Consider the following 25,127-nt stretch of genomic DNA (forward strand, 5'->3'; position numbering starts at 1 on the left):
ACTGTCCCTTGTACGTAACTAGGCTAAGTACAGCAACAACCTATCACATTTTTCACAAGCGTGTGCGTGTCCCTCTCTCGACCCCTAAGACAGCTAATGTCATGCCCCACTGGATAAGTGTTTGATGATTTGACATTTAAAGGGTATTGGTCTCATCCCATTGGTCTCCGTCTTATTTGATTCCAGGTAGCCAATCAGACGCTCCACACAGACAGCCCAGACCTGCCGGAGTGTTTCCAGCTGTCAGTGCTGTCATGGCTGCCTTGTGTGTACCTGTGGCTTGCTTGCCCTCCATACCTCTTCTACCTCCAGAGGAACAACAAGGGTTACATCATGATGTCCATCCTCAACAGAGTCAAAACGGTGAGGGACCACACCACGCACTGGACTGCTGTAGGTGGACATGCATACACTGTCTGTCCGGTTGTCTTTCTCTCCATCTCTCTGTCTCCATCTCTCTGTCTTTCTCTCTCGATGCAATACTGTCTGTTGCCTGAGGCCCTTATTAGATGAGTTAGTTGATGCACGATAGGGGAATAGTGGAAATATTTATCAGACAGGCTAATGACCAGTACTGGGAAACGTACCAGACTCCTGCTCAGTTTTGGGTCTATTTCTCTCTCTCTTTCTCCCCCCTCCCCTTTCCTCCTCTAGGTCTTTGGTTGGGTTGGCGTTGTGGATCGTGTGTTGGACAGATCTTTTCGGCACCTTCCATGAGCTGCAGCAGGGGGACACACAGCCACCCATCTACTTCGTCACTCCACTGGTGGTCGGCATGACGATGGTACTTGTACACAACAAACAGGGATGTGGCGTTGTAAACATACAGTACAGTCATACAGTACACCGTTCAACTCACTTCCTGAAAAATACCTTATATACCTTGTTGCTTAGTGACCAGTATTTTGAATCCATAACTTGTCATAGTCAATCAATCATGTATGTATTGTTGCAACCTGGACTCAGGGGTAGACGGAACATAGTAAACGTAAATCTGGAACACTCAAATTAGTATAATATGTTGTTTGGTTTGGTATGGTATGGTATGTATTCATTTGTGGATGTCCATCATCCATTTCGTATGATATGTTACGATTTACAATTTAAGTTTCAAGTTTTATTAGTCGTACGGGATATGCATGGTAAACATTGTCCAATGAAATGCTTACTTGCAGGTTCCTTCCCGACAATGCAACAACCATAAGAAATTGAAAAAAATAAGAATACGAACATGAAGTAAATGGCAGTAGAATAGAATAACAATTTTAGTATAAGTATAATACAGGAAGGCACAATTTATAGTACAATATTTACATGTGTTTTGGGGAAGGGGGGGATGGGGAGCAAGTGTTTAAACTGAGCAGTATAATAAGAGTCTGGTAGCAGCAGTTGTGATGTGTGCTAAGGTGCGGAGATTCAGAGCAGGTGGTCAGTCCAGTTCAAGTGTTCAGCAGTCTGATGGCTTATAGATAGAAACAGTCTCTGAGCCTTTTGGTATCAGACCTCATGGTCTGATGCCGTCTGCCCGATGCTAAGGGAGAGAACAGCTCGTGGCTGGGGTGTGTGGGGTCCTTGATGATGCTGCGTGCCTTCCTCAGGCACCATTTTGAGTAGATGTCCTGGATGGGTGGAAGCACGATTTCAATTCGTATGACATGTTACGAATTGCAATTCGTACAATATGTTGCGAATTTGCAATACTTATATGTTACGAATTCTAATTTGTTGTGGCTAGCATTAGCTAGGTTGCTAGTTGGCTAACGTTAGCTAGTTGGCTAACGTTAGCTAAGTTAGGTTTAGGAGTTGTTAAAGGGTTAGGGTTAAGGGGAAGCAAAAAAATGCTTAGTAGTTGTAAAGTAGCTAAAAAGCAGTAAGTAGTTGCAAAGTTGCTAAAATACTAAAGTTGTCCGTGATGAGATTCAAACACGCAACCTTTGGGTTGCTAGACATTGGGGTTATACGCTCATCCATCCATAACGACCAACCACCCTCCTTTCGTTTTTTCCTTAAGTAACCTTCCCTTTTATGTAACCATATCAAAGGTAACATATCATACTAATTTGAGTGTCCTGGACTTTCGTTTACTATGTTACGTCTAGTCTGGGAGACCAGCTTGATTGTTGTTGTAGATGATTAGATTGTCATTGTATTCCAGTAGCCTTTACAGTATGTTGCGCTCTCTAAGGTGTAGAATAAGCCTAGTGAACGTGCTGTTATTCACAGGCATCGTTGTGGAGCAGTTGCTATGCTGGTTCACAAGTTGTTGTTTTTATATCTCACATTTCTCTCTCTCTCTCTCTCTCTCTCTCTCTCTCTCTCTCTCTCTCTCTCTCTCTCTCTCTCTCTCTCTCTCTCTCTCTCTCTCTCTCTCTCTCTCTCTCTCTCATGCCCTATGCATGAGTGAGCGAAGGAGAGAGCAGAGCTGAGATGCATGTTCATCTTACATGCCCTGTGTGTTTCTGTGCTTATCTAAATCGTGTTATTTCAACGCCTCACTCCCTCACTCTCCCTTTCTCCCTCCTCTCTCTCTCAGTTGCTAGCTACGTTTCTGATACAGTTTGAGAGGTTGAGAGGGGTCCAGTCTTCAGGAATTCTCTTTATATTCTGGTTCCTGTCAGTGCTGTGTGCCATAGTGCCTTTCCGCTCCAAGATCCTACAGGCCAAATATCAGGTAAGATCAGGGTTTCCCCTAACGTGTACTGAATAGGAAGTGAAGGAGATGTTTAAAATGTATAGTCTGCATCATCTCCCTCCAGCTCTCTCCTTCCTCTTTTCCCTCTCTCAAAACATGTTTATCGCCCCCCTCTTCCTCCTTCCCTCCCTCTCCCCATCCCCCTTCCTTCCCTGGCTAAAGAACTTACGGTTGGTTTTTTGGGGGGTTACGCAGGGAGGGAGGGAGGGAGGGAGGGAGGGAGGGAGGGAGGGAGAGGGAGAGGGAGAGGGAGAGGGAGGGAGAGAGAGAGAGAGAGAGGGAGAGAGAGGGAGGGAGAGAGAGAGAGAGAGAGAGAGAGAGAGAGAGAGAGAGAGAGAGAGAGAGAGAGAGAGAGAGAGAGAGAGAGAGAGAGAGAGAGAGAGAGAGAGAGAGAGAAGAGAGAGAGAGAGAGAGAGAGAGAGAGAGAGAGATCCACAAAGAATTGGAAAACAAACCCAATTTTGATAAACTCCCTTATCTACTGGGTGAAAAACCACAGTGTGCCATCACAGCTGCAAGATTTGTGACCTGTTGCCACAAGAAAAGGGCAACCAGTGAAGAACAAACACCATTGTAAATACAACCCCTATTTATGTTTATTTATTTTCCCATTTGTACTTTAACTATTTGCACATTGTTACAACACTGTATATATACATTATATGACATTTGAAATGTCTTTATTATTTTGAAACTTCTGAGTGTAATGTTTACTGTTAATATTTATTGTTTATTTCACTTTTGTTTACTATCTACTTCACTTGCTTTGGCAATGTTAACATACGTTTCCCATGCCAATAAAGCCCTTGAATTGAATTGAATTGAGAGAGTGTGAGAGAGAGAAAGAGAGAGAGCGAGAGAGAGATCGATCTGTTGTCCTAGCGACCTGCAGGGCCTTAGCCGTCTTATCTAACCTAACCTACTGAGGGCTGTCTAATACTCTAACATAATCTAATGCCCTAACAGTGGGGTCAAACCAGGCCAATATCAGTCCTGTGCTCTCGCTCTGGCTATTTATAATCCCATTGATCCTACCAAATAGCCCCTAGTTGTGTTTATATATTTCATTTGACTGAATGGCTTATGGTCAGGGAGACAAAGGAATGATTTTGGATGACTTAGTAGTTTTTAGCTCAGCAGGGTTTGGGGGGACTGATCATAGATATCTAAGAGAGCATTTTAGGAGACTAAGACAGTTAGTGTATTGTCTGTCAGCTTCCTTAAGAAATGGCTTTCATAACAAAATGTCCTCCAACGGGTCAATAAAGTCTTTCTGCGTTCTTGTGTTTCAGAGTGAGATTTCAGACAAGCTGCGTTTCACCACATTTTATTTCTACTTCAGTCTGATCGTTGCCGAGCTTATCTTCTCTTGCTTCAATGAGAAACCCCCACTTTTCTCCAACATAGACACAGACCCCGTGAGTCAACACACACACACACACACACATACACACACAGACACACACACAGTAGCCTCTTCTTACTCTGCCATTTTCTCCTCAGAATCCTTGTCCTCAATCGACTGCTGGTTTCCTCTCCACTATGACCTTTTGGTGGTTCACTAGGTAACACGATTTCCCCCATACAACACATACTGTACAAAAACTATGTCTTGGTGTCGTCATTGTGTCTATCCTATACATTTGTATGGCTTGTTTCTACTTCATGTTCAAGTATTTTATTCCCACAAGCAATCAGTAGATTTGATCAATAATCAATGGAACTGCAAACAAGTCTTCTCTCTGTGCCCTGGTTTCCTGGACACGGATAAAGCCATTTCCAGGAACCTGCTCTTCATGAAGTTCCACTAATGTGTTGTGTCCCTCTCTGTCCCAGCATGGCCATCAAGGGCTATAAGAACCCTCTGGAAGCCAAAGACCTGTGGTCACTAAACAAGGGGGACAGTTCAGAGGTGGTCGTCCCCAAGCTACTGCGGGAGTGGGAGGTGGAGCAGGCCAAGGCTCACAGGTAGGGAGGGATGGAGATAGAGGGAGGGTGGGAGGTAGTATAGGAAACTGAAAAAGTATTATTATACTGAACAAAAATATAAACATGCAACAATTTCAAAGTTACAGTTCATATAAGGAAATCAGTCAATTTAAATAAATAAATTAAGCCCTAATCTATGGATTTCACAGGACTGGGAATATAGATATGCATCTGTTGTTCACAGACACCTTTTAAAAAAGGTAGGGGCGTGGATCAGAAAACCAGTCAGTATCTTGTGTGACCACAATTTGCCTCATGCAGCGCAACACATCTCCTTCACATAGAGTTGATCAGGCTGTTGATGGTGACCTGTGGAATGTTGTCCCACTCCTCTTCAGTGGCTCTGCGAAGCTGATGGATATTGGCGGAACTGGAACACGCTGTCGTACACGTTCGATCCAGAGCATCCCAAACAGGCTCAACGGGTGACATATCTGGTGAGAATGCAGGCCATGGAAGAACTGGGACATTTTCAAATTCCAGGAATTGTGTACAGATCCTTGCAACATGGGTCCGTGCATTATCATGATGAATGGCACGACAATGGGCCTCAGGATCTAGTCACGGGATCTCTGTGCATTCAAATTGCCATCGATAAAATGCAGTTGTTTTCGTTGTCCGTAGCTTATGCCTGCCCATACCATAACCCCACCGCCACCAAGGGGCACTCTGTTCACAACATTGACATCAGCAAACCGCTTGCCCACACAATGCCATCTGCCCGGTACAGTTAAAAACCGGGATTCATACGTGAAGAGCACACTTCTCCAGCATGCCAGTGGCCATTTGAGAGAAATAAGCTTTTTGTGTGTATGGAACATTTCTGGGATCTTTTATTTCAGCTCATTAACATGGGACCAACACTTTACATGTTGCATTTATATTCTTGTTCAGTGTATATTTCTAAGAAATTTAGAGTTGAGACCAGCATCCAAATTTCCTCAATCTTTCCTGCAATGGACACATTCTATTTGGTGATTCTTATCTCAAAGGCTTCCAATAATTTCACTACTTCTTAGTAAAAACATAACAATACAATGTTTTGTTATACACAGTTTGAAAATCAGTACCCTTATTTCCTTATTTTACTTGTTACAACAACATTGACCCAGTAGTACGAATGTGTAGAGAAGGGTTTCTCATGCTCTTGTTTAAGATTACACAGCCAAATGACACAGCCTAAGTCAACAGTAGTTTGCCCTTTCACATCTTTCCCAGAACTGTGGAGAGCTGAGGGAGGAAGTTGTCTTCATAGGCTTGGCTTGAGTGTGCATGCTTGTGTTTGTGCATGTGCACGTGTGTGAGAAAGATAAAGTGTTTTTCATGTGGCGCCAGCCAGTATCTCTCATATCTGTTCAAACACATGTTAGGATAGAAACCACTGGATTGTGCAGCACCTAATATAAATAAAATAAATGAATAATTAGTCATTTAGCAGACGCTCTTATCCAGAGCGACTTACAGGAGCAAATTAGGGTTAAGTGCCTTGCTCAAGGGCACCGACAGATTTTTCACCTAATCGGCTCGGGGATTAGAACCAGCGACCTTTCGGTTACTGGCACAACGCTCTTACCCACTAAGCTACCAGCCGCCCTCATATGTTGAGTCAGTGTAAATCAAACATGCTACTATCAAAGATAGAAATCGCACCACAGATCAGTAAGATCAGTTAGAGAGAAATCGTAACAAAACACACAGATGGAACATTGGTACGTTGTTTACATCATACAGAGCATTCCAACAGGCTGCTGCAGTGAATGAAGAAGACTGGAATGTGACTGGAAAGCAGCGGAGTGAAAATCTGTCTGTTATTGCCTGGCTGGTAGCCAGATTAAGCCTGCTTTCTGCTCTGAATAGAAAGTACCTGCTTTTTCTCTGATAAAAGACAACCATTTTTTACAATTCATCCCAATCCTACGATATGAATAATTGATTGGATTTATATAAAGTTTCTCTTTTGAAAATGTCTTGTCTTCCACTTTATCTTATCAAAGCAGGTGGCTACCACAAAAACCTTTAACTAGAAAGCTTTCTGCTTAAACTTGTCAAACAAGCTTTCAAGAGCAAAAAACAATTAGCTGAAACTGCTTTCTGCTTCAGCTTATTAAGCTGGACATATGTCTACCAGACTACATAGCCATGAGCCCCATAGTACGTTGTGCTTTTGTTGTTTCTTACCTGCACTGACTTTGCAGAGAGCTGCTTTATTGAGGAAAGTTTAAGTTTCAAAAACTGAGATGTGGTTGTTGTACCTAGCTACCTTAAGATGAATGCACTAACTGTAAGAGCGTCTGGGAAATGACAAAAAAGTCAATATAACTCTTGTCCAAACACACTTGACACCAGCTTGGGAGTGTCTGCTGAATGCTGAACTCTAACCTCCATCATTGTTCCAAACATTCTCTCTGGCTCTCGCTCGCTCTCGTGCTCTCTCTCTCTCTCTTTCACTAATCTTCAGTTTCTCTGCCAAGTTCTGTCTGGTTTTCCTTCAGTAAACAGAAGAACCAGTAAAGTGATATGAAAGAGAGACCTAAGCCTGTAATTGCTCAAACCTGTTTGGAGGTGTGAGGGAGGGTTGTGTTTCATTGACTGTTGGAATCCAACCCCTCCACATTCAGATTGTGTGAGAAAATAATGCGTAAATATACAGTATATCTGCTAACTTCATGTTCAAGGGTAGAAGCTGATTTTGATGAATGCTTCTTCTACTTGGAACCTATTTCCACCCCTTCTCTCCACAGTGCTAAGGACCAGTCCACCCAGGCTCTGTACTCCAAGCCTCCGCCAGTGGGAGAGTCCAACCACGTAGGGGGGGAGAGCAGTCCTGAGGAGGTGGAGGTGTTGCTGTCCAAACAGAAAGACCCCAAGAAGCCCTCCTTCCTCCGCTCCCTCATCAAGGCCTTTGGACCCTACTTCCTCATCGGATCTGCCTTTAAACTCCTACAGGACCTCATCACCTTTGTTAACCCACAGCTCCTCAAGTAAATGGAGCACTGCGCAGCATTATAAACCCTTATGAAGCGTATATGTCAAATGCAGATGAACATGCTGAATGTGGTCTGAATAAAGATAAAGATCTGAATACAGAGATATATTTTAGAATTTGAGAATTTGTTTCCTTGTAGCTTTACAAGGTGACAGGACAACATTGTTCTTGTTTGTGGTGTGTCAGTTTGCTCTGAGATGTTTGTGCTTTTTTGTCTTTGAGCAGCTATCAAAGCCTTTTTTAACTAGTGTTAAAATACAGTATTTTAAAAGGAAAGGAAAAGCTGCACTCTCGATAAGAGCGTCTGCTAAATGACTCAAATGTAAGAGCTTACCCTAGAGCTTGCTCTTTCGGATCACATATTATCTGTATATATTGAGTATGTTATAATAATAATAATAATAATAATATGCCATTTAGCAGACGCTTTTATCCAAAGCTACTTACAGTCATGTGTGCATAAATTTTTACGTATGGGTGGTCCCACTACCCTGGCGTTACATGCGCCATGCTCTACCAATTGAGCTGCAAGACATTTTCTTGACAGGAATAATAAACTTCCACTTCTTTCCCTTTGCTCTCCCTGCCCCCTGCCCCCTGCCCCTGCCCCATCACTCTCTCTCCATCTCTCCTTTTCTTTTCCTATCTTTTTCTCTCCTCCTGTCCCGCCCCCCCCCTCTTCCTCTCTCCTCCCTCCAGGTTATTGATCGTGTTCACAAAGCAGAAGGGAGCTCCCACCTGGTGGGGTTATGCCCTGGCCTTCCTCATGTTCTTCACCGCCTTCCTCCAGACTCTCATCCTGCACCAACACTTCCAGTACTGCTTCGTCACTGGCATGAGGCTTCGTACCTCCATCATAGGAGCCATCTACAGGAAGGTACACAAGCCGAAGCATGCACACACACACACACACACACACACACACACACACACATGAAAATACTGAGTCTTTCTGTCTTTCTCTTCTGTCCTTTCTTTCTCTCCCTAGTCTCTGATCATCACTAACGCGGCCAAGCGTACATCTACAGTGGGAGAGATAGTCAACCTGATGTCAGTCGACGCTCAGCGCTTCATGGATCTCACCACCTTTCTCAACATGCTGTGGTCCGCCCCACTTCAGATCATACTGGCACTATACTTCCTGTGGCAGGTGGGTTCTTACCATGGAGGTGGGTTTATTATTCCACCATAGCAAAAGTAGTGCACTGTATGGGGAATATATCTAATGAGATGAGATCCAGAATGATTGTGCCTTGAGCGTATTCATTAGTGGGATTCCGTTTACAACAGAAAATGTTTGGCAACGGAAACCGTCTACTCCAAACGGAAAACATTTAGCAACGGAAACAAGAGTTTCTAGGTCCCTCCCTGTTTCGTTTCATTCCTTTTGCTCCCGTTTGGTTCCTAGAGTCAGCGGTAAACGTTTTTCCGATGCAAAACATTTTGCAACAGACTAAACGTTTTGCAACTTAATCCAACTAATGATTACACCCCTGCTCTCTGTGTTGATTAGTCATACGTGGTCTGTCTGGGGTCCATCTCTGTTGTGTTGATTGATCATGCCTTGTTTTTGTTTTGATTGCTAATACCTTGTCTGTCTATTCTAGAACCTTGGTCAGTGTCTGTGTTGATTGGTCATGCCTTATCTCTGTATTGTAGAACCTGGGTCCGTCAGTGCTGGCTGGTGTTGCTGTGATGATCCTGCTGATCCCCTTAAATGCTGCCATCGCTGTGAAGACACGAGCCTACCAGGTATACACACCTCCCTCTGCTATTCTATGAGGGCTTATTGTTGGTGACATGGAGTTGAAGTAGTGGTGATGGTGATGATCACGATGAGAAGGATGGTGTTGATGATGATTGAACGAACAGCTTCTTATCCAAGTGTGTCAAAGTAGAAATGTGTGCAACTGTTTACCACATAAATGCTCATGATCAAACTCCAAAGCAATGTAAAGATCTCCTGTGAGTTTGTACTATAGTGAGCATGCTGCTCTTTAAACAAGTTGGCTTGTGGGTGGAAAGATGAGTGAAGTGTTCTGTACCTTTTTTGCGCCTCTGTGCTTCAAAAACTCTGTTTGTGGTGTGTCAGTTTGCTTGGAGATGTTTGTGCTTTTTTTGTCTTTGAGCAGCTATCTCTAAGCCTCTTTTAACGAGTGTTAAAATACAGTATTTTAAAAGAAAAGGAAACGCTGCACACTAGTTGCTCCGATGCAATCATTTATTTACCAACGTTTCGACAGCCAAGTGGTCTTCATCTCTAAAGTAGCATTGTTTTGACATATCCTCTGTCTGTCTCCTCCCCTCCCTCTCTCCACCCCTCTCCTTTTGTCTCTAAGGTGGAGCAGATGCAGTACAAGGACGCTCGCATCAAACTGATGAACGAGATTCTGAACGGGATCAAAGTGTTGAAGTTGTACGCATGGGAGAACTCCTTTAAAGACAAGGTTCTGGAGATCAGACAGAAAGAGCTCAATATGCTCCGCAAGACGGCCTACCTCAGTGCCGTGTCTACCATGGCATGGACCAGTGCACCATTCCTAGTACGGGACACACTATGGCACGCACACACACACACACCTATATTATCCTTGTTTTACGCGCTATATCACTTTGAAGGAAGGTTAACGCTTTGATGTATTTCTTTGTAAGACTATTAGCTAGGTATTTTAGATGGAGATAGTGCAACTGAAAGCTGCAGATCAATGAACTGTCCAGACGATCTATTTCCATGCTTTTTTTTTTTATGTCTCCTCAGGTTGCCTTGACAACGTTTGCAGTATATGTGACTGTGGATAAAAATAACATTTTAGACGCGGAGAAAGCCTTTGTATCTTTGTCTCTGTTCAACATCTTACGATTCCCTCTCAATATGTTGCCCCAAGTCATCAGCAGTATCGTGCAGGTAGGCTCTTCTCCTCCTCTATCATTCTCTTACTCCTTCTTTTCTCTCCTTGTATCACTCCTCGCAATATTTTCTCTTTCTCCTACTTCTCTCATTCCTCTTTCTCTCACTCCTCCTCTTATACCTTCTCTCATTCCTCCTGTGGATGTTGTGCATGCTTTTGCGTTGTGTGTGTGTGTGTGCATGTGTTGACTCTGTTGCTACTCCAAGGCCAGCGTGTCCCTGAAGCGTATCCAGGATTTCCTGAGTCATGATGAGCTGGACCCAGAGTCTGTGGACCGGAATAACACTGCCACAGGTAAACATTGAACCAGCTGAAGAAGGAACCACCCTGAACTTGGCTGGGCTGGTTCCATTTCACCCCCTAGGCCCTTCCGTTACCCCTTAGGTTTTCACTGACATGAAGGGATGGTATAGAAGAAGGCTAATGGGATGGGGCCTCTGAGGCATTCTAATGGTCTATGTTTCTGCCAAAGAGATCCTATTAAATTACTATTCTAATTCCTAATTCTATGGTTACTGCTGAGTCATCCTTACATGGGCCGTTACCATGGCGCCACTGCCTGCCATTATTGTAGGCGGTTGGGTTTTCAATAAGGAACTATGAGGGATTTTGTAATCCATTTCAGTTTTGCATCGTTATTACTCTTGGCTTTTGTAATATTAACATTTTAGACTGTAAATTGAGGTGACTTAAGGGATTTAGATGGCTGGATTCCACAGTCATCGCTTTTCCTTTTGTAACTCCCTCTGTTTTTGGCTCTGAGCCAGTTTGTGTCGCTGAGTGATTTTGACTTACCAGTTTGGTAATGCTGTGTCATGGTTCCTGTTTTTGTAAGTGCACTGCATTCTCCCCTTCAGATAGCTCAGTGACTGTTGTCAATGGGACGTTCACCTGGGCAAAACAAGATCATCCTGCTCTACACAAGTAAGTTGGCAAGTTGCATCATGCAAAGGACAATAACTATTCAAGGGAAAGAATGCACTGACTGTATGTGTGTGTGTGTGTGTGTGTCCCAGTATAAACCTGATGGTGCCCCAGGGCTCACTGCTAGCTGTGGTAGGACATGTAGGCTGTGGAAAGTCTTCTCTGGTGTCAGCTCTACTGGGAGAGATGGAGAAAATGGAGGGAGACATCTCCATACGGGTATTTCCACTGAATTCAATTATGCTAACTGAAGGTTGATTGATTGATTGATTAGTGGGTCATTTGCTTGATTGAGTAATTGATTAGTGGGTCGATTGCTTTATTGATTGATTGTTTGGGTCTAGTTGTAGTTTTCAGCTGTACTGAGTTCTCTCCCTCCTTCTCTCGTTTCAGGGTTCGGTGGCCTACGTCCCCCAGCAAGCCTGGATCCAGAATGCCACTCTGAGAGACAACATCCTATTTGGCAAAGCCTACAACGAGCAGAAGTACCACTGTTGTCTGGAGGCCTGCGCCTTGACCCCGGACCTGGAAGTACTACCTGGAGGAGACCTGACCGAGATCGGAGAGAAGGTAGGGAGATGGAATAGAATCTAACCTGGGTTGTTTTTTGAGGCTAACGGTCATGTTAGCCCACAACTAAAGGTATCAGCTCTAGGAGCTAAGATGAGTCTTCGAGTCTCAAACAAAGCAACTTCTTTTGAGATCAGTGATTTGCTTGTGTCTGTAGAATGCTTCCATTGATCTCTCTCCCCCCTCTCTCTCTCTCTCTCTCTCCCCCCCCCCCCACCCCCTCCCCCTCTCTGTCCCCATTCTCTCTCTCTCAGGGTATCAACCTATCGGGTGGTCAGAGACAGAGGGTGAGTCTGGCCAGAGCTCTGTACAACGAGGCCGATGTCTACTTGCTGGACGACCCTCTCTCTGCCGTGGACGCCCACGTGGCCAAACACATCTTCGACCACGTCATTGGCCCAGAGGGGGCACTGCAGGGCAAGGTGAGGAGAGTAGTCACTCTGCTCTGTTCTCCATACACTACAGAAGAAGAGAGACACATTCTGAGTGATAGCAGAGAGAAATACACTAAGAATAAGTGAACTAACATGACAGTAAGGGATGGGGGAAAAAGTCGAGAGCCGCACTGCTTCTTGACACAATGCCCGCTTAACCCAGAAGCAGTTATTTTAGAACATCGAATTGCAATAAAATCGCAGTATCTATTTGCAATACATATAGAATAGTGAAACGTATAGAATCACAATACATATCGGCACCTAAGTATCGTGATAATAAAGTATTGTGAGATCCCTGGCAATTCCCAGCCTTCATGACAGATCCTCTTTTCGTTTCCCTCAAGACACGTATCCTGGTGACGCACGGCATCAGCTTCCTGCCGCAGGTGGATAACATAGTGGTGATGGTGGAGGGCAGGGTGTCAGAGATGGGCTCGTACCAGGAGCTGCTCAAACAGAACGGAGCATTCGCTGAGTTCCTCAGGAACTATTCCCTGGAGGACATCATCGAGGAGGACGAGGCAACAGGTAGAACTACCTGCTAGTATAGCACAGGGGTATTTAAATCTTACCCTACGAGGTCCGTAGCACTGCTGGTTTTCTGTTCCACTTCCTGCTAATTAATTGCACCCACTTGGTGTCCCTTACAGAAAAACCACATACACCCCCCCCCCCCCCCCCCCCAGTGTTCTGTAAGGGGTCCCAGGTTTAAATTGGTCCCTGATTAGAGGGGAAGAATGAACAAAAGCAGTGGAACTGGCTTCGAGGTCCAGATTTGAATTTGAGGGCTAAAGCAGAAGGGCAGATACTATTGATGTTAATGCCCTTGGGGTTCCACTAATCCCCCTACACCAGTGCCTGCCAACATGTGTCCTTGAAGGCTACTGGGTGTGCAAGCTACTGGCTGATTAGCTGATTCAGGTTTGTTAGAGTAGGGTTGGAACAAAACCCTACATACCCAGTATGCCCTACATCTCTAGGAGTGTGTACACCTGCTCCATAATTACCACGGTAACACTGTGACTCAACACCCACAGAGGCTTTGATTGACGAAGAAGAAGACTTCCCTGACGACGCCCTTAGCAACCATACAGACATGGTGGACAATGAACCAGTGGTCAATGAGGCAAAGAGACAGTTCATAAGGTACTTATAAGTCTCTGTAACAGTTCATAAGGCAGTCCCTCCAGGATACTTATGTGTTTTTTTGTGATAGTTGCGGGCCAAAATGCTTGATTTTGTTGCGGCAATTCGGACATTTTGCATGCCAATTTGCGATGTTTTTATAAAATGTGTCAGTAGGGTCATTTAAAATACCCAAATGCGGGTCAACGGGGGCACCTCCCCCGGGCAAAAATCCCCCTCCCGCTGCACCAAGCGAGTGAATTGAAGCACACCTCGTTTGCCTCGCGCATAATGTGGTGATGCAGAAACGATAGACCACGTGTGGTTGTTATGAAAATCGGGGAATATTTGGCCAAGGAAAGGTTTCTGGTTGGTCTCAGGGAATGTACAACAATTAGGAAGGGAGACTTTTAAAATGGGATTGAGTGAAGTAGCAGCAAATATGTTGAATGAGCAACTAATGAGCATGGAGAGCCTCACAAGTTAACTTATATCTTTCTGTCTAATACAGCTATTTACTTATTTTGTAGCTCTTTGTTAGAAGCACACTTTTTGTAAGTTGTTATAACTGTCCTCTCCAAGTTCAGCTGGAATTTAGCCTGAAAAGATTTGACAAATGTGATTGGTTGACAATATGACATTGGCGTCTCGTCTTGCACTGCGCAGAATATCAGATCTCAACACAGATTGGAGTGTGTTTAACATCACCACCACCACATCCTTATGGTATATATCTTGTCATAAGCACAATGTGACTGCAAAAGTGAGAGGTTGGAATGTCAATTCTCATCAAATGAATGGGAAGTCTGAATAAAATAAAGGCCAAATCAACCTTTTTTTGTAAATTAGTGGTGTTTTAATTTGTTGATAAAATGCAGAACATGATTGTTTGGTTGCGGTACAAAGGGCCAAAATGCAGTACTGTCCCGCACAATCCGGGACATGTGGTCACCCAAGCTGACAGGGGAAAAGTTTGTTAAAGTGTTGTTTGATTGAACCATTTTATTTGGTAAAAATGCAGTGTTTGTTTAAAATTGCAAGCCCTCGCTTAATATGAAGGGATTGTTGATTTTGCAAAAGATTCTGCGATCTCAGAGTCGCAAAATTCTGAAGGGACTAAGGTATGTTTTACCCCCTCTTTAATAGATAAATGCCATATTTTATGGGGCTTTGGACTAATGTATTTTTGAAAAGTATGATATACACAACGATTGATTGACCGATCAATCACTTCCTCCCTCCCTGCAGGCAGATCAGCATCATCTCAGGGGACCTGGAGAACCCGAAGAGCAGGTCTGTCCGGAAGCGTCTGTGCAGCGAGAGGAAGCATGCTGAGTCTGACCCAGAGAAGAAACTACCGAAGGTGGAGAAACTCATCCAGGCAGAGACCGCTGAGACAGGCAGGGTGAGTAGAGCTATTGGGATACATAGTTTAGTAAATTTGATTGAAGATGTAGACTTCTACTCTCTCCTACCCCCAGGTGAAGTTGTTCTGGGTGTATTCCGAGACAGTACGGTCTCTGACGTCTAACCTCTTACTCCTGACCTTTAACCTCTGTCTCCTCCCTCTCTTCAGGTGAAGATTAAGGGGTTCTGGGAGTATTCCAAAGCTGTAGAGACTCTGATCTCTAACCCCTGACCTCTAACCTCCCTCTCCTCCCTGTCCTCAGGTGAAGATCAAGGTGTTCTGGGAGTATGCCAAGGCAGTAGGGCCTCTGCTGTCCCTCTTCATCTGTTTCCTGTATGGCTGCCAGAGTGCTGCCGCCATTGGAGCCAATGTCTGGCTGAGCCAGTGGACCAATGACGCAGCTCAGAACGTGACCCAGGAGAATGTCAGTATGAGGGTGGGGGTGTATGCTGCTTTGGGCATGGCACAAGGTGAGGAGACCTGCTGTTCATTACCTTAGGATAAGGATACCTATCCACCTTAAGATGACTGAAAGTACCTTTACAGTTCAATATTCAATAATACAATTTGTCTGTGGTGTTTGGGTCATTTGTGCCAAAGAGAGGTTTTGTTGTTGTAGGTTTTGCTGTGTATATGAACATTGTATGTTTTACTTTATTACTGTATGAAGCTAACTATGAGTGGTTGGTTTTGTGTGAGGACCTTGGCCTCAACACCTCAGGTCCTTTTCAGTAACACTGGGAGCTTGATTTGAATTGTATTGAAAAGGGTCTCAACATTCAGGAGAGGGGACACATATAGAACCCACTGTCTCCTCAACCCTCATCTCCCCGCTCCCTCCCTCTCTTCCTCCTCCCTCCATTTCAGGGCTACTGGTCATGGTCTCCTCCTACACCCTGGCCATGGGGAACATCGGAGCAGCCAGGAAGCTCCACTATGCCCTCCTAGACAACAAGTTTCACACCCCCCAGTCTTTCTTTGACACCACCCCCATAGGCAGGGTCATCAACCGCTTCTCTAAGGACATCTACGTCATCGACGAGGCACTGCCCTCTACCGTTCTCATGTTCCTCGGGACGTTCTTCTCCTCTCTCTCCACCATGATAGTCATAGTGGCCAGCACCCCCATCTTCGCTGTGGTCATAGCCCCGCTGGCTTTCATATACGTCTTTGTCCAGGTATTGGTTCTGTTCTGAAGAGCTAATGGTTGGTTGCTCTACTCTCTAGGGCAGGAGTTTATGGTGTCAAGTAATACCTTTCATTTCAATTTGTGCCAAAGTGGGTTGCTTATGCTCCTGAATGCAGCATGCAGCACCCTGATTGTTGGAGCAGTTTCTGTGACCTTTGGCTTTCTGTTTCTCTGCAGCTTTTTGTGTTCCTGTTATCCGTTGAGCATTTGCTCTCCTCCTCCTCCCTGTCTCCTCTCCTCTCCCCTAACCATGCATTAACTTCCTCTCTCTCCCTCTCAGCGGCCCTATAGCACTTCCTGCCCTGCCCCCCCCAACCCCCCCCTCCACACACACACACACACACACACAGCAGGGTTGGTTCACCCACAGCCGGTGCTGTGTACACACAGTAGTGAAGGAGGCTTCAGTTCAGCTGAGCTGAGTTGTGTTTGTTGACTCTGGCCCTCTGAGGCGGTCAAGCTGAGAGCTCAGAACACTACTGTGTGTTCTTTACAACCCAACATCCTTCTCAGGGACACACTGGAGAATGTAGTGTAGCTGGAGAACATTGATTTAGACTAGAGTGGCGTAGGATGAAGTTGCCCCCAGACCTGATCTAAAGGCGAGGGTTTTAGATTTGTGCTTACAGGAAACATGAGAACTCTGGTGTGCTGCTGCCCTCTAGCAGTGAATGAATGGAAAGGCAAGTAGGATGATGCTACAGTTATCCAGCCGCACATTAGAGAGTTTGAGGTTCTTTTGTTTCTTGTCCAACTCTACAGGGTATTGGTATTCAGGGTTTCCATGCAGTGCCTTTAGCGTTTGACCCAGGATGTGAATATTAGGGTCATTTTGTGCCAATTTACTCTATAATGCCAAAGGCTTCTATACCAGTGGGCGGGAGGGAGGGAGGGAGGGAGGGAGGGAGGGTGGGAGAGAGAGAGAGAGATAGAGATCCATTTAACAGTAGTGTGGTTGTCACCTGTGCCCCTCCCCCTCTCCCAGGTGTGCTGTTGCTGGCCAACTGTCTGCTGTCCAAGGCCTACAGCATGCTGCGGGCAGCCAAACTCATGCACCTCTACATGCTCCAGAGGGTGCTGAGGGCACCCCAGGGCTTCTTCGAGAGCACCCCCACGGGGCGCGTCCTAAACCGCTTCAGCAAAGACGTGGATATTATAGACTCGCACATCCCAGACAATATTGATATATGGATGCGCACTTTCTGGTACACAGTGAATGTGCTGATCGTATGCTCTGCCCTCACCCCTCTGTTCCTTCTAGTCATAGTGCCGTTAATGGTGTTCTATTGGTGGGTCCAGGTAAATAGGACACAACTCATTAATAACTCTAATACAGCGTGACTGAGAGTGTGTTGTGTGTGTGTGGCTGGTAGATTGCTGTTGTTGTGTGTGCAGTTTGCTGTGGTAGATGTGACCATCATTCTCATTGTCTAGTTGTCTTAGTGTTGTAGTGGCAGTGTGGTTTGGTTGGTGGGTAGATACAGTAGAAGACTAGTGAGTGGAGGTTCAGTCTGTAGGCTAAGGCTCCAATCTCTAGTTGTTTGGTTTGTGTGGAACGGCTGTTCTACTAAACACCACCCCAAGGTATATGGATCTGGAACCTCAGCAAATGTCATTAGAAACACTATTGTTGATATTCTATTGACTTGGCTTCACTATGATAATTTGATGCACTGAATTTTGAATTTGACTGAATCAGTGCAGGTAAACAACTGGGGGTAGATGGTGAGCAGCTGTTCGGTATCTGTAGTGAATACTGTAGTGTGTGTGTGTGTGGGGGAATAGGAATAGGTATTATCGTGTCATCATGGTTACAGAATGTTCATTCCGCTGTTTATAACTCATCCTAATCAGTTAAACTTCAAATCATCCAACATCCATTTAGCATCCATTTGTTTTGAATAACGGTTTGGCAATCATTTTATCTACTACTAACACGCTAAGATGGTTTGGCTCATTAAGGTTCCTATGGCTTTGTAATGTGTTTTCTTTTGTGTGTGTCTGGAGATTTGAGCCACAAAATTACGACATTTGATAGGAGCCACAAGGCTGCTTCAGATTGCTGGTTAATGATAATGATCAATTGACATGACTGGTCTTGATCTGATTTTGATCAGTTTGAAATGCACCATGTCCTGGCTCCAAGCAATCACCTCCTTTCACCCTTCCGATCAGATTGATTGAAAAGATCTAAAGAGATGACATGATCCTGACTAGAAAATTGTGTAGTTTGTAGTATCTGGGTTTGGATGTTTCGCTGAGGGCTATTGGGGCTTGTGCTTGGTTTTGTGCTTGGCAATTTCCTTTAACGATTGTACAGTACCTAGCAGTTTCCTGAAGTTGGAAAACTGATATATTTCTAGAGCCCGATTGATATATCAGTTCAACAATATTATCGGCCGATATTGGCCTTTTACCGCTATATTGGTATCAGATGATAATTCAAACATTAACCGATATTCAGTAAATAGGATAAAATAATGGGAATCTCATGCTTTTCTGAACACTTGCGGCCATTCTCAGAATGAGAATATTTGTATACATTCTTGTCACGATATATGAAATCAACATTTGAAGCATAGTTATTGGACAATGGCTCTTTTGGATCGCTGTAAAACAGTATATCGGCAGATACAGTGGGGAGAACAAGTATTTGATACACTGCCGATTTTGCAGGTTTTCCTACTTACAAAGCATGTAGAGGTCTGTAATTTTTTTATTATAGGTACACTTCAACTGTGAGAGACAGAATCTAAAACAAAAATCCAGAAAATGTCCTGTCCCCTTTGCAGAAAAGAAGAATGAAAGAATGATGTTTCCACCTCCATGCTTCACGGTTGGGATGGTGTTCTTGGGGTTGTACTCATCCCTCTTCTTCCTCCAAACACGGCGAGTGGAGTTTAGACCAAAAAGCTCAATTTTTGTCTCATCAGACCACATGACCTTCTCCCATTCCTCCTCTGGATCATCCAGATGGTCATTGGCAAACTTCAGACGGGCCTGGACATGCGCTGGCTTGAGAAGGGGGACCTTGCGTGCACTGCAGGATTTTAATCCATGATGGCGTAGTGTGTTACTAATGGTTTTCTTTGAGACTGTGGTCCCAGCTCTCTTCAGGTCATTGACCAGGTCCTGCCGTGTAGTTCTGGGCTGCTCCCTCACCTTCCTCATGATCATTGATGCCCCACGAGGTGAGATCTTGCATGGAGCCCCAGACCGAGGGTGATTGACCGTCATCTTGAGCCTCTTCCATTTTCTAATAATTGCGCCAACAGTTGTTGCCTTCTCACCAAGCTGCTTGCCTATTGTCCTGTAGCCCATCCCAGCCTTGTGCAGGTCTACAATTTGATCCCTGATGTCCTTACACAGCTCTCTGGTCTTGGCCATTGTGGAGAGGTTGGAGTCTGTTTGATTGAGTGTGTGGACAGGTGTCTTTTATACAGGTAACGAGTTCAAACAGGTGGAGTTAATACAGGTAATGAGTGGAGAACAGGAGGGCTTCTTAAAGAAAAACTAACAGGTCTGTGAGAGCTGGAATTCTTACTGGTTGGTAGGTGCTCAAATACTTATGTCATGCAATAAAATGCAAATTAATTACTTAAAAATCATACAATGTGATTTTCTGGATTTTTGTTTTAGATTCCGTCTCTCACAGTTGAAGTGTACCTATGATAAAATGTACAGACCTCTACATGCTTTGTAAGTAGGAAAACCTGCTAAATCGGCAGTGTATCAAATACTTGTTCTCCCCACTGTATATGTACATAGCTACGTACTGATACTCCCTTTATATAGCCATGTTATTTTGACTCATTATTGTTATTAGTTTTTCACTGTGTATTATATTCTCGTGTCACTATTTATTATATATATATACACACTACCAGTCAAAAGTTTGGACACACCTACTCATTCAAGGGTTTTTCTTTATTTGTACTATTTTTTACATTGTAGAATAATAGCGAAGACATCAAAACTATGAAATAACACATGTAGTAACCAAAAAAGTGTTAAACAAATCAAAATATATTTTATATTTGAGATTCTTGAAATAGCTACCCTTTGCCTTGATGACAGCTTTGCACACTCTTGGCATTCTCTCAACCAGCTTCATGAAGTAGTCACCTGGAATGCATTTCAATTAACAGGTGTGCCTTCTTAAAAGTTAATTTGTGGAATTTCTTTCCTTAATGCGTTTGAGCCAATCAGTTTTGTTGTGACAAGGTAGGGGGGGGTATACAGAAGATAGCCCTATTTGGTAAAACACCAAGTCCATATTATGTCAAGAACAGCTCAAATAAGCAAAGAGAAATGGCAGTCCATTATTACTTTAAGACATGATGGTCAGTCAATACAGAACATTTCAAGAACTTTGAAAGTTTCTTCAAATGCAGTCGCAAAAACCATCAAGCGCAATGATGAAACTGGCTCTCATGAGGACCGCCACAGGAATGGAAGACCCAGAGTTACCTCTGCTGCAGAGGATAAGTTCATTAGAGTTACCAGCCTCAGAAATTGCAGCCCAAATAAATGCTTCACAGAGTTCAAGTCACAGACACATCTCAATATCAACTGTTCAGAGGAGACAGTGTGAATCAGGCCTTCATGGTCGAATTGCTACAAAGAAACCACTACTAAAGGACACCAATATGAAGAAGAGACTTGCTTGGGCCAAGAAACACGAGCAATGGACATTTGTCCTTTGGTCTGGAGTCCAAATTGGAGATTGTTTATTCCAACCGCCGTGTCTTTGTGAGACGTGGTGTGGGTGAACAGATGCTCTCCGTATGTGTAGTTCCCACCGTAAAGCATGGAGGAGGAGGTGTTATGGTGTGGGGGTGCTTTGCTGGTGACACTGTCTGTGATATATATTTTTTTGAATTCAAGGCACACTTAACCAGCATGGCTACCACAGCGTTCTACAGCGATACGCCATCCCATCTGGTTTGGGCTTAGTGGGACTATCATTTGATTTTCAACAGGACAATGAACCAACACACCTCCAGGCTGTGTAAGGGCTATTTGACCAAGAAGGAGAATGATGGAGTGCTGCATCAGGTGACCTGGCCTCCACAATCCACCGACCTCAACCCAATTGAGATGGTTTGGGATGAGTCGGACCGCAGAGTGAAGGAAAAGCAGCCATCAAGTGCTCAGCATATGTGGAAACTCCTTCAAGACTGTTGGAAAAGCATTCTAGGTGAAGCTGGTTAAGAGAATGCCAAGAGTGTGTAAAGCTGTCATCAAGGCAAAGGGTGGCTATTTGAAGAATCTCAAATATAAAATATATTTTGATTTGTTGAACACTTTCTTGGTTACTACATGATTCCATATGTGTTATTTCATAGTTTTGATGTCTTCAATAGTATTCTACAATGTAGAAAATAGTAAAAAATGAAGAAAGAAAAACCCTGGCATGAGTAGGTGTGTCCAAACTTTTGACTGGTACTGTATATTTTTTATCTTTATCTTTAACTCTGCATTGTTGGAAAAGGACCCGTAAGTAAGCATTTCACTGTTAGTCTACACCTGTTGTTTGCGAAGCATGTGACAAATACAATTTAATTTGTGTGTGCAGGGTTTTTTCTGGATCGAAAAGGGGCTTAGGTGGTGGGCATGGCAAGGTGCGCGGTCGGCCCACAGGTGCGGCTGAATTTTAGAGAACATTTTAGAGGTCCCCATCTTGGCAGTGTAGAGACATTTTTGCATTTTTAAGCCAATTTCCTGCAATTGTACACATTATGCCATACAGCTGAGAGAAAATGTTGCAGTTTTAAAGCTAATTTTCCGCAATTCTTTGCATTTAGCCATGGCTAATTGCTGTGTTCTAGATATACTACTAAATTCATTGTTTTGGAATTGACAATTGTTAGTTCTCAAAGATTATATAATAAAAAAATATATAGGTCCATTTCTACATACCTTTAATCTGGTTTTTGTCATTTAAGTTTACACTGAAAGCATTTTTCCATCCCAAAAATGAATTTCACTGTTTGGATTTAGGTGACCTGAAAAAACACTGCCCAAGGATTTCAATGGCAGAAAAATCCCAGTGTGTGTGTGTTAGTCTACTTCATGGCAGGCTGTAGCCATTGCCATTGCCAATGCCAACTCCCTGGAGCTTATCAGCGTATCTTGGCTATAGAAACTTAATCCACTGTATATTGTTAAGTTTTGTCCCCTAATAAATCGGAATTGGTATCGGACCAAGAAAAACATATTGGTCGGGCTCTATATATTTCTGCCGGTGATACATTTGAAACTGTAGTTCTTTAGGGTGAATATAAGCGGGTTTCTGTGTGTTCACATGTGCTTCTGTGAGATGCCTGCTAACTGGAACTTCAATGCTGTAAACTGGGTTGCCATCATCTAACATCTGCATATATTCCTTCTCCTTTTTGATTTTTATCTGCATGGTCTTTTATTTACCTTCTCCATGTGTCATTGAAAAGGGGAATTTCTTACTCACTGGGACTTTAATTATTCTACATGTATGAGTTTTACCTTAATAATGTTTTACAGTGTTAACATTTAAAAGCCAAACCATACACTACAATATTATGATGGCATTTGAGCACTAATGGAAATTGAAGTGTTGATTTTTTAAATTTTAATCAAATGTGTTTAGTACTGGATGATTTATAAATTGATTTGATAATCAAATTAAATATACCTTATTTCGTAGAATGCTTTTTGGGCCAGGTGGAAAGAGCATCCGCAGAGTTCAAGAAATGGCATTATGATAATTCATGTAAACGGTAGCTAAATATGAATATTAAATATGATATCTATCACTATCAAATGAATCTATTACTCTATTAATCTATCAAAGGAACTCTGCAGATGTTTTGTGAACCCTGACCTTACTATAGTGTTACTGCAGTGTGCGCTTCCTAGTTGCTCACTGTTACAGCTTGTATCCCAGTGTTCAGTTACTATATAATGCTGTGTTTGTCTCTCTTCCCCACGGCTGTAGAGATTTTATGTGGCCACGTCTCGGCAGTTAAAGCGTCTGGAGTCGGTCAGCAGGTCTCCTATATACTCCCATTTCTCTGAGACCGTCACTGGCTCTAGTGTTATCAGAGCCTATGGCAGACACAATGCCTTTGTACTAATGAGTGATATGAAGGTGGATGAGAACCAAAAGAGTTACTACCCTGGTATAGTGTCCAACAGGTAGGTGGTGTCTATCTGTTACTGTACTTTCACTATGGACTCTGGAAGACAGTGGCTGTGTTCCAATTGACTTTGGGGCGGCAGGTTGCCTAGCCTTAAGAGCATTGGGTCAGTAACCGAAAGGTCGCTGGTTCGAATCCCCGAGCCGACTAGGTGGAAAATATGCCGATGTGCCCTTGAGCGTCTGCTAAATAACTCCAATGTAAAAGTCTTCATTTGCTTCCTTTCCTCGCTCCCTTTTTTGGCTACTGCTGATCTGAAGGTTCTGGGTAATGATCCCAAGGGCCCTAGGATTCTCTTTTCAAAATGACGGATTCATTCAGTGTACGGTATTTGTCTGTCCATTGGATTTTGAGGATTGGAACATAGCCACTGACTGGTGCTCATGTTGAAAGCATGCTCAACAGGCACAATTACACATTCCATCGCAAAGTACATAAGACATGAGTGTCCCACTTTACAATAAGTGCTCAAAATACTGTATCTAATCTATGTATTTGCATGGTAATGTACACTGAACAAAAATATAAACACAACATGCAACAATTTCAACGATTTTACTGAGTTACAGTTCATAGAAGGAAATCAGTCAATTGAAATAAATTCATTAGGCCCTAATCTATGGATTTCACTTGACTGGGCAGGGGCGCAGCCATGGGTGGGCCTGGGAGGGCATAGGCCCATCCACTGGGGAGCCAGGCCCAGCCAATCAGAATGAGTTTTTTCCCCACAAAAGGGCTTTATTACAGAGATAAATACTCCTCAGTTTCATCAGCTGTCCGTGTGGCTGGTCTCAGATGATCCCGCAGGTGAAGAAGCCGGATGTGGAGGTCCTGGACTGGTGTGGTTACACGTGGTCTGTTGTTGTGAGGCCGGTTGGACATACTGCCAAATTCTCTAAAACGATGTTGGAGGCGGTTTATGGTAGAGACATTAACATTCAATTCTCTGGCAACAGCTGTAGTGGACATTCCTGCAGTCAGCATGCCAATTGTACGCTCCCTCAACTTGAGACATCTGTGGCATTGTGTTGTGTGACAAAACTGCACATTTTAGAGTGGCCTTTTATTGTCCCCAGCACAAGGTACACCTGTGTAATGCTCATGCTGTTTAATCAGCTTCTTGATATGCCAGGTGGATGGATTATCTTGGCAAATGAGAAATTCTAACTAACAGGGATGTAAACAATTTGAGAGAAATAAGCTTTTTGTGCCTATGGAATATTTTGGGGATCTTTTATTTCAGCTCATAAAACATGGGACCAACACTTTACATGTTACGTTTTATATTTTTGTTCAGTGTAGTTACATAGGCAGGTTCAGTGTAACTACTGTGTAGAAACACACTGTGCGTCAGCGCTGCTCAAACTGTGTGTTGTGTTCACGATGTGTGTGTCTGTGTCTGTGTGTGTGTAGGTGGTTAGGGGTGCGTATAGAGTTCATTGGGAACTGCATCGTGCTGTTTGCTGCTCTGTTTGCTGTGATCGGGAAGGACAAGCTCAACCCTGGACTGGTGGGACTCTCTGTGTCCTACGCTCTACTGGTACAGTACAACATGTCCCCTATCAACATCTACTGTCCGTTTAACTGTCTGTTGCAAATGTTGTCCATTGCCTGCCACTGTTATTCAGTAGTGCTAGTGTAAAGGACGTCACACTGCTTGCTTGGCGAGTACTGCTTCTTCCTGATTCAGCTCATACCGAGGCTCGAACCCAGGACCTCT

The 25,127-nt window shown here is 43.8% G+C and overlaps 1 protein-coding gene across 1 annotated transcript in view; it reads left to right on the forward strand.

The window, feature by feature from the left end:
• The first annotated feature begins 717 nt into the window (after positions 1-717).
• LOC311101213 (ATP-binding cassette sub-family C member 3-like) overlaps positions 718-25,127 on the forward strand; it is a 44,253-nt gene continuing 19,843 nt past the window's right edge. The window contains exons 1-23 of the mRNA XM_084142321.1: positions 718-784; positions 2,534-2,671; positions 3,985-4,110; positions 4,196-4,257; positions 4,529-4,660; positions 7,423-7,662; positions 8,367-8,544; positions 8,656-8,817; positions 9,327-9,419; positions 10,007-10,210; positions 10,426-10,572; positions 10,783-10,870; positions 11,434-11,500; positions 11,593-11,719; positions 11,894-12,070; positions 12,325-12,492; positions 12,852-13,035; positions 13,545-13,653; positions 14,881-15,037; positions 15,303-15,510; positions 15,908-16,218; positions 23,206-23,405; positions 24,821-24,947. Of these exons, the coding sequence (XP_083998447.1) occupies positions 776-784; positions 2,534-2,671; positions 3,985-4,110; positions 4,196-4,257; positions 4,529-4,660; positions 7,423-7,662; positions 8,367-8,544; positions 8,656-8,817; positions 9,327-9,419; positions 10,007-10,210; positions 10,426-10,572; positions 10,783-10,870; positions 11,434-11,500; positions 11,593-11,719; positions 11,894-12,070; positions 12,325-12,492; positions 12,852-13,035; positions 13,545-13,653; positions 14,881-15,037; positions 15,303-15,510; positions 15,908-16,218; positions 23,206-23,405; positions 24,821-24,947 (3,414 nt within the window). The 5' untranslated portion in view covers positions 718-775. The remainder of the gene's footprint in view (positions 785-2,533; positions 2,672-3,984; positions 4,111-4,195; positions 4,258-4,528; positions 4,661-7,422; positions 7,663-8,366; positions 8,545-8,655; positions 8,818-9,326; positions 9,420-10,006; positions 10,211-10,425; positions 10,573-10,782; positions 10,871-11,433; positions 11,501-11,592; positions 11,720-11,893; positions 12,071-12,324; positions 12,493-12,851; positions 13,036-13,544; positions 13,654-14,880; positions 15,038-15,302; positions 15,511-15,907; positions 16,219-23,205; positions 23,406-24,820; positions 24,948-25,127) is intronic.

Source organism: Coregonus lavaretus, assembly GCF_964263955.1.
Source record: "Coregonus lavaretus genome assembly, chromosome: 25".
Taxonomy (NCBI): Eukaryota; Metazoa; Chordata; class Actinopteri; order Salmoniformes; family Salmonidae; genus Coregonus; species Coregonus lavaretus.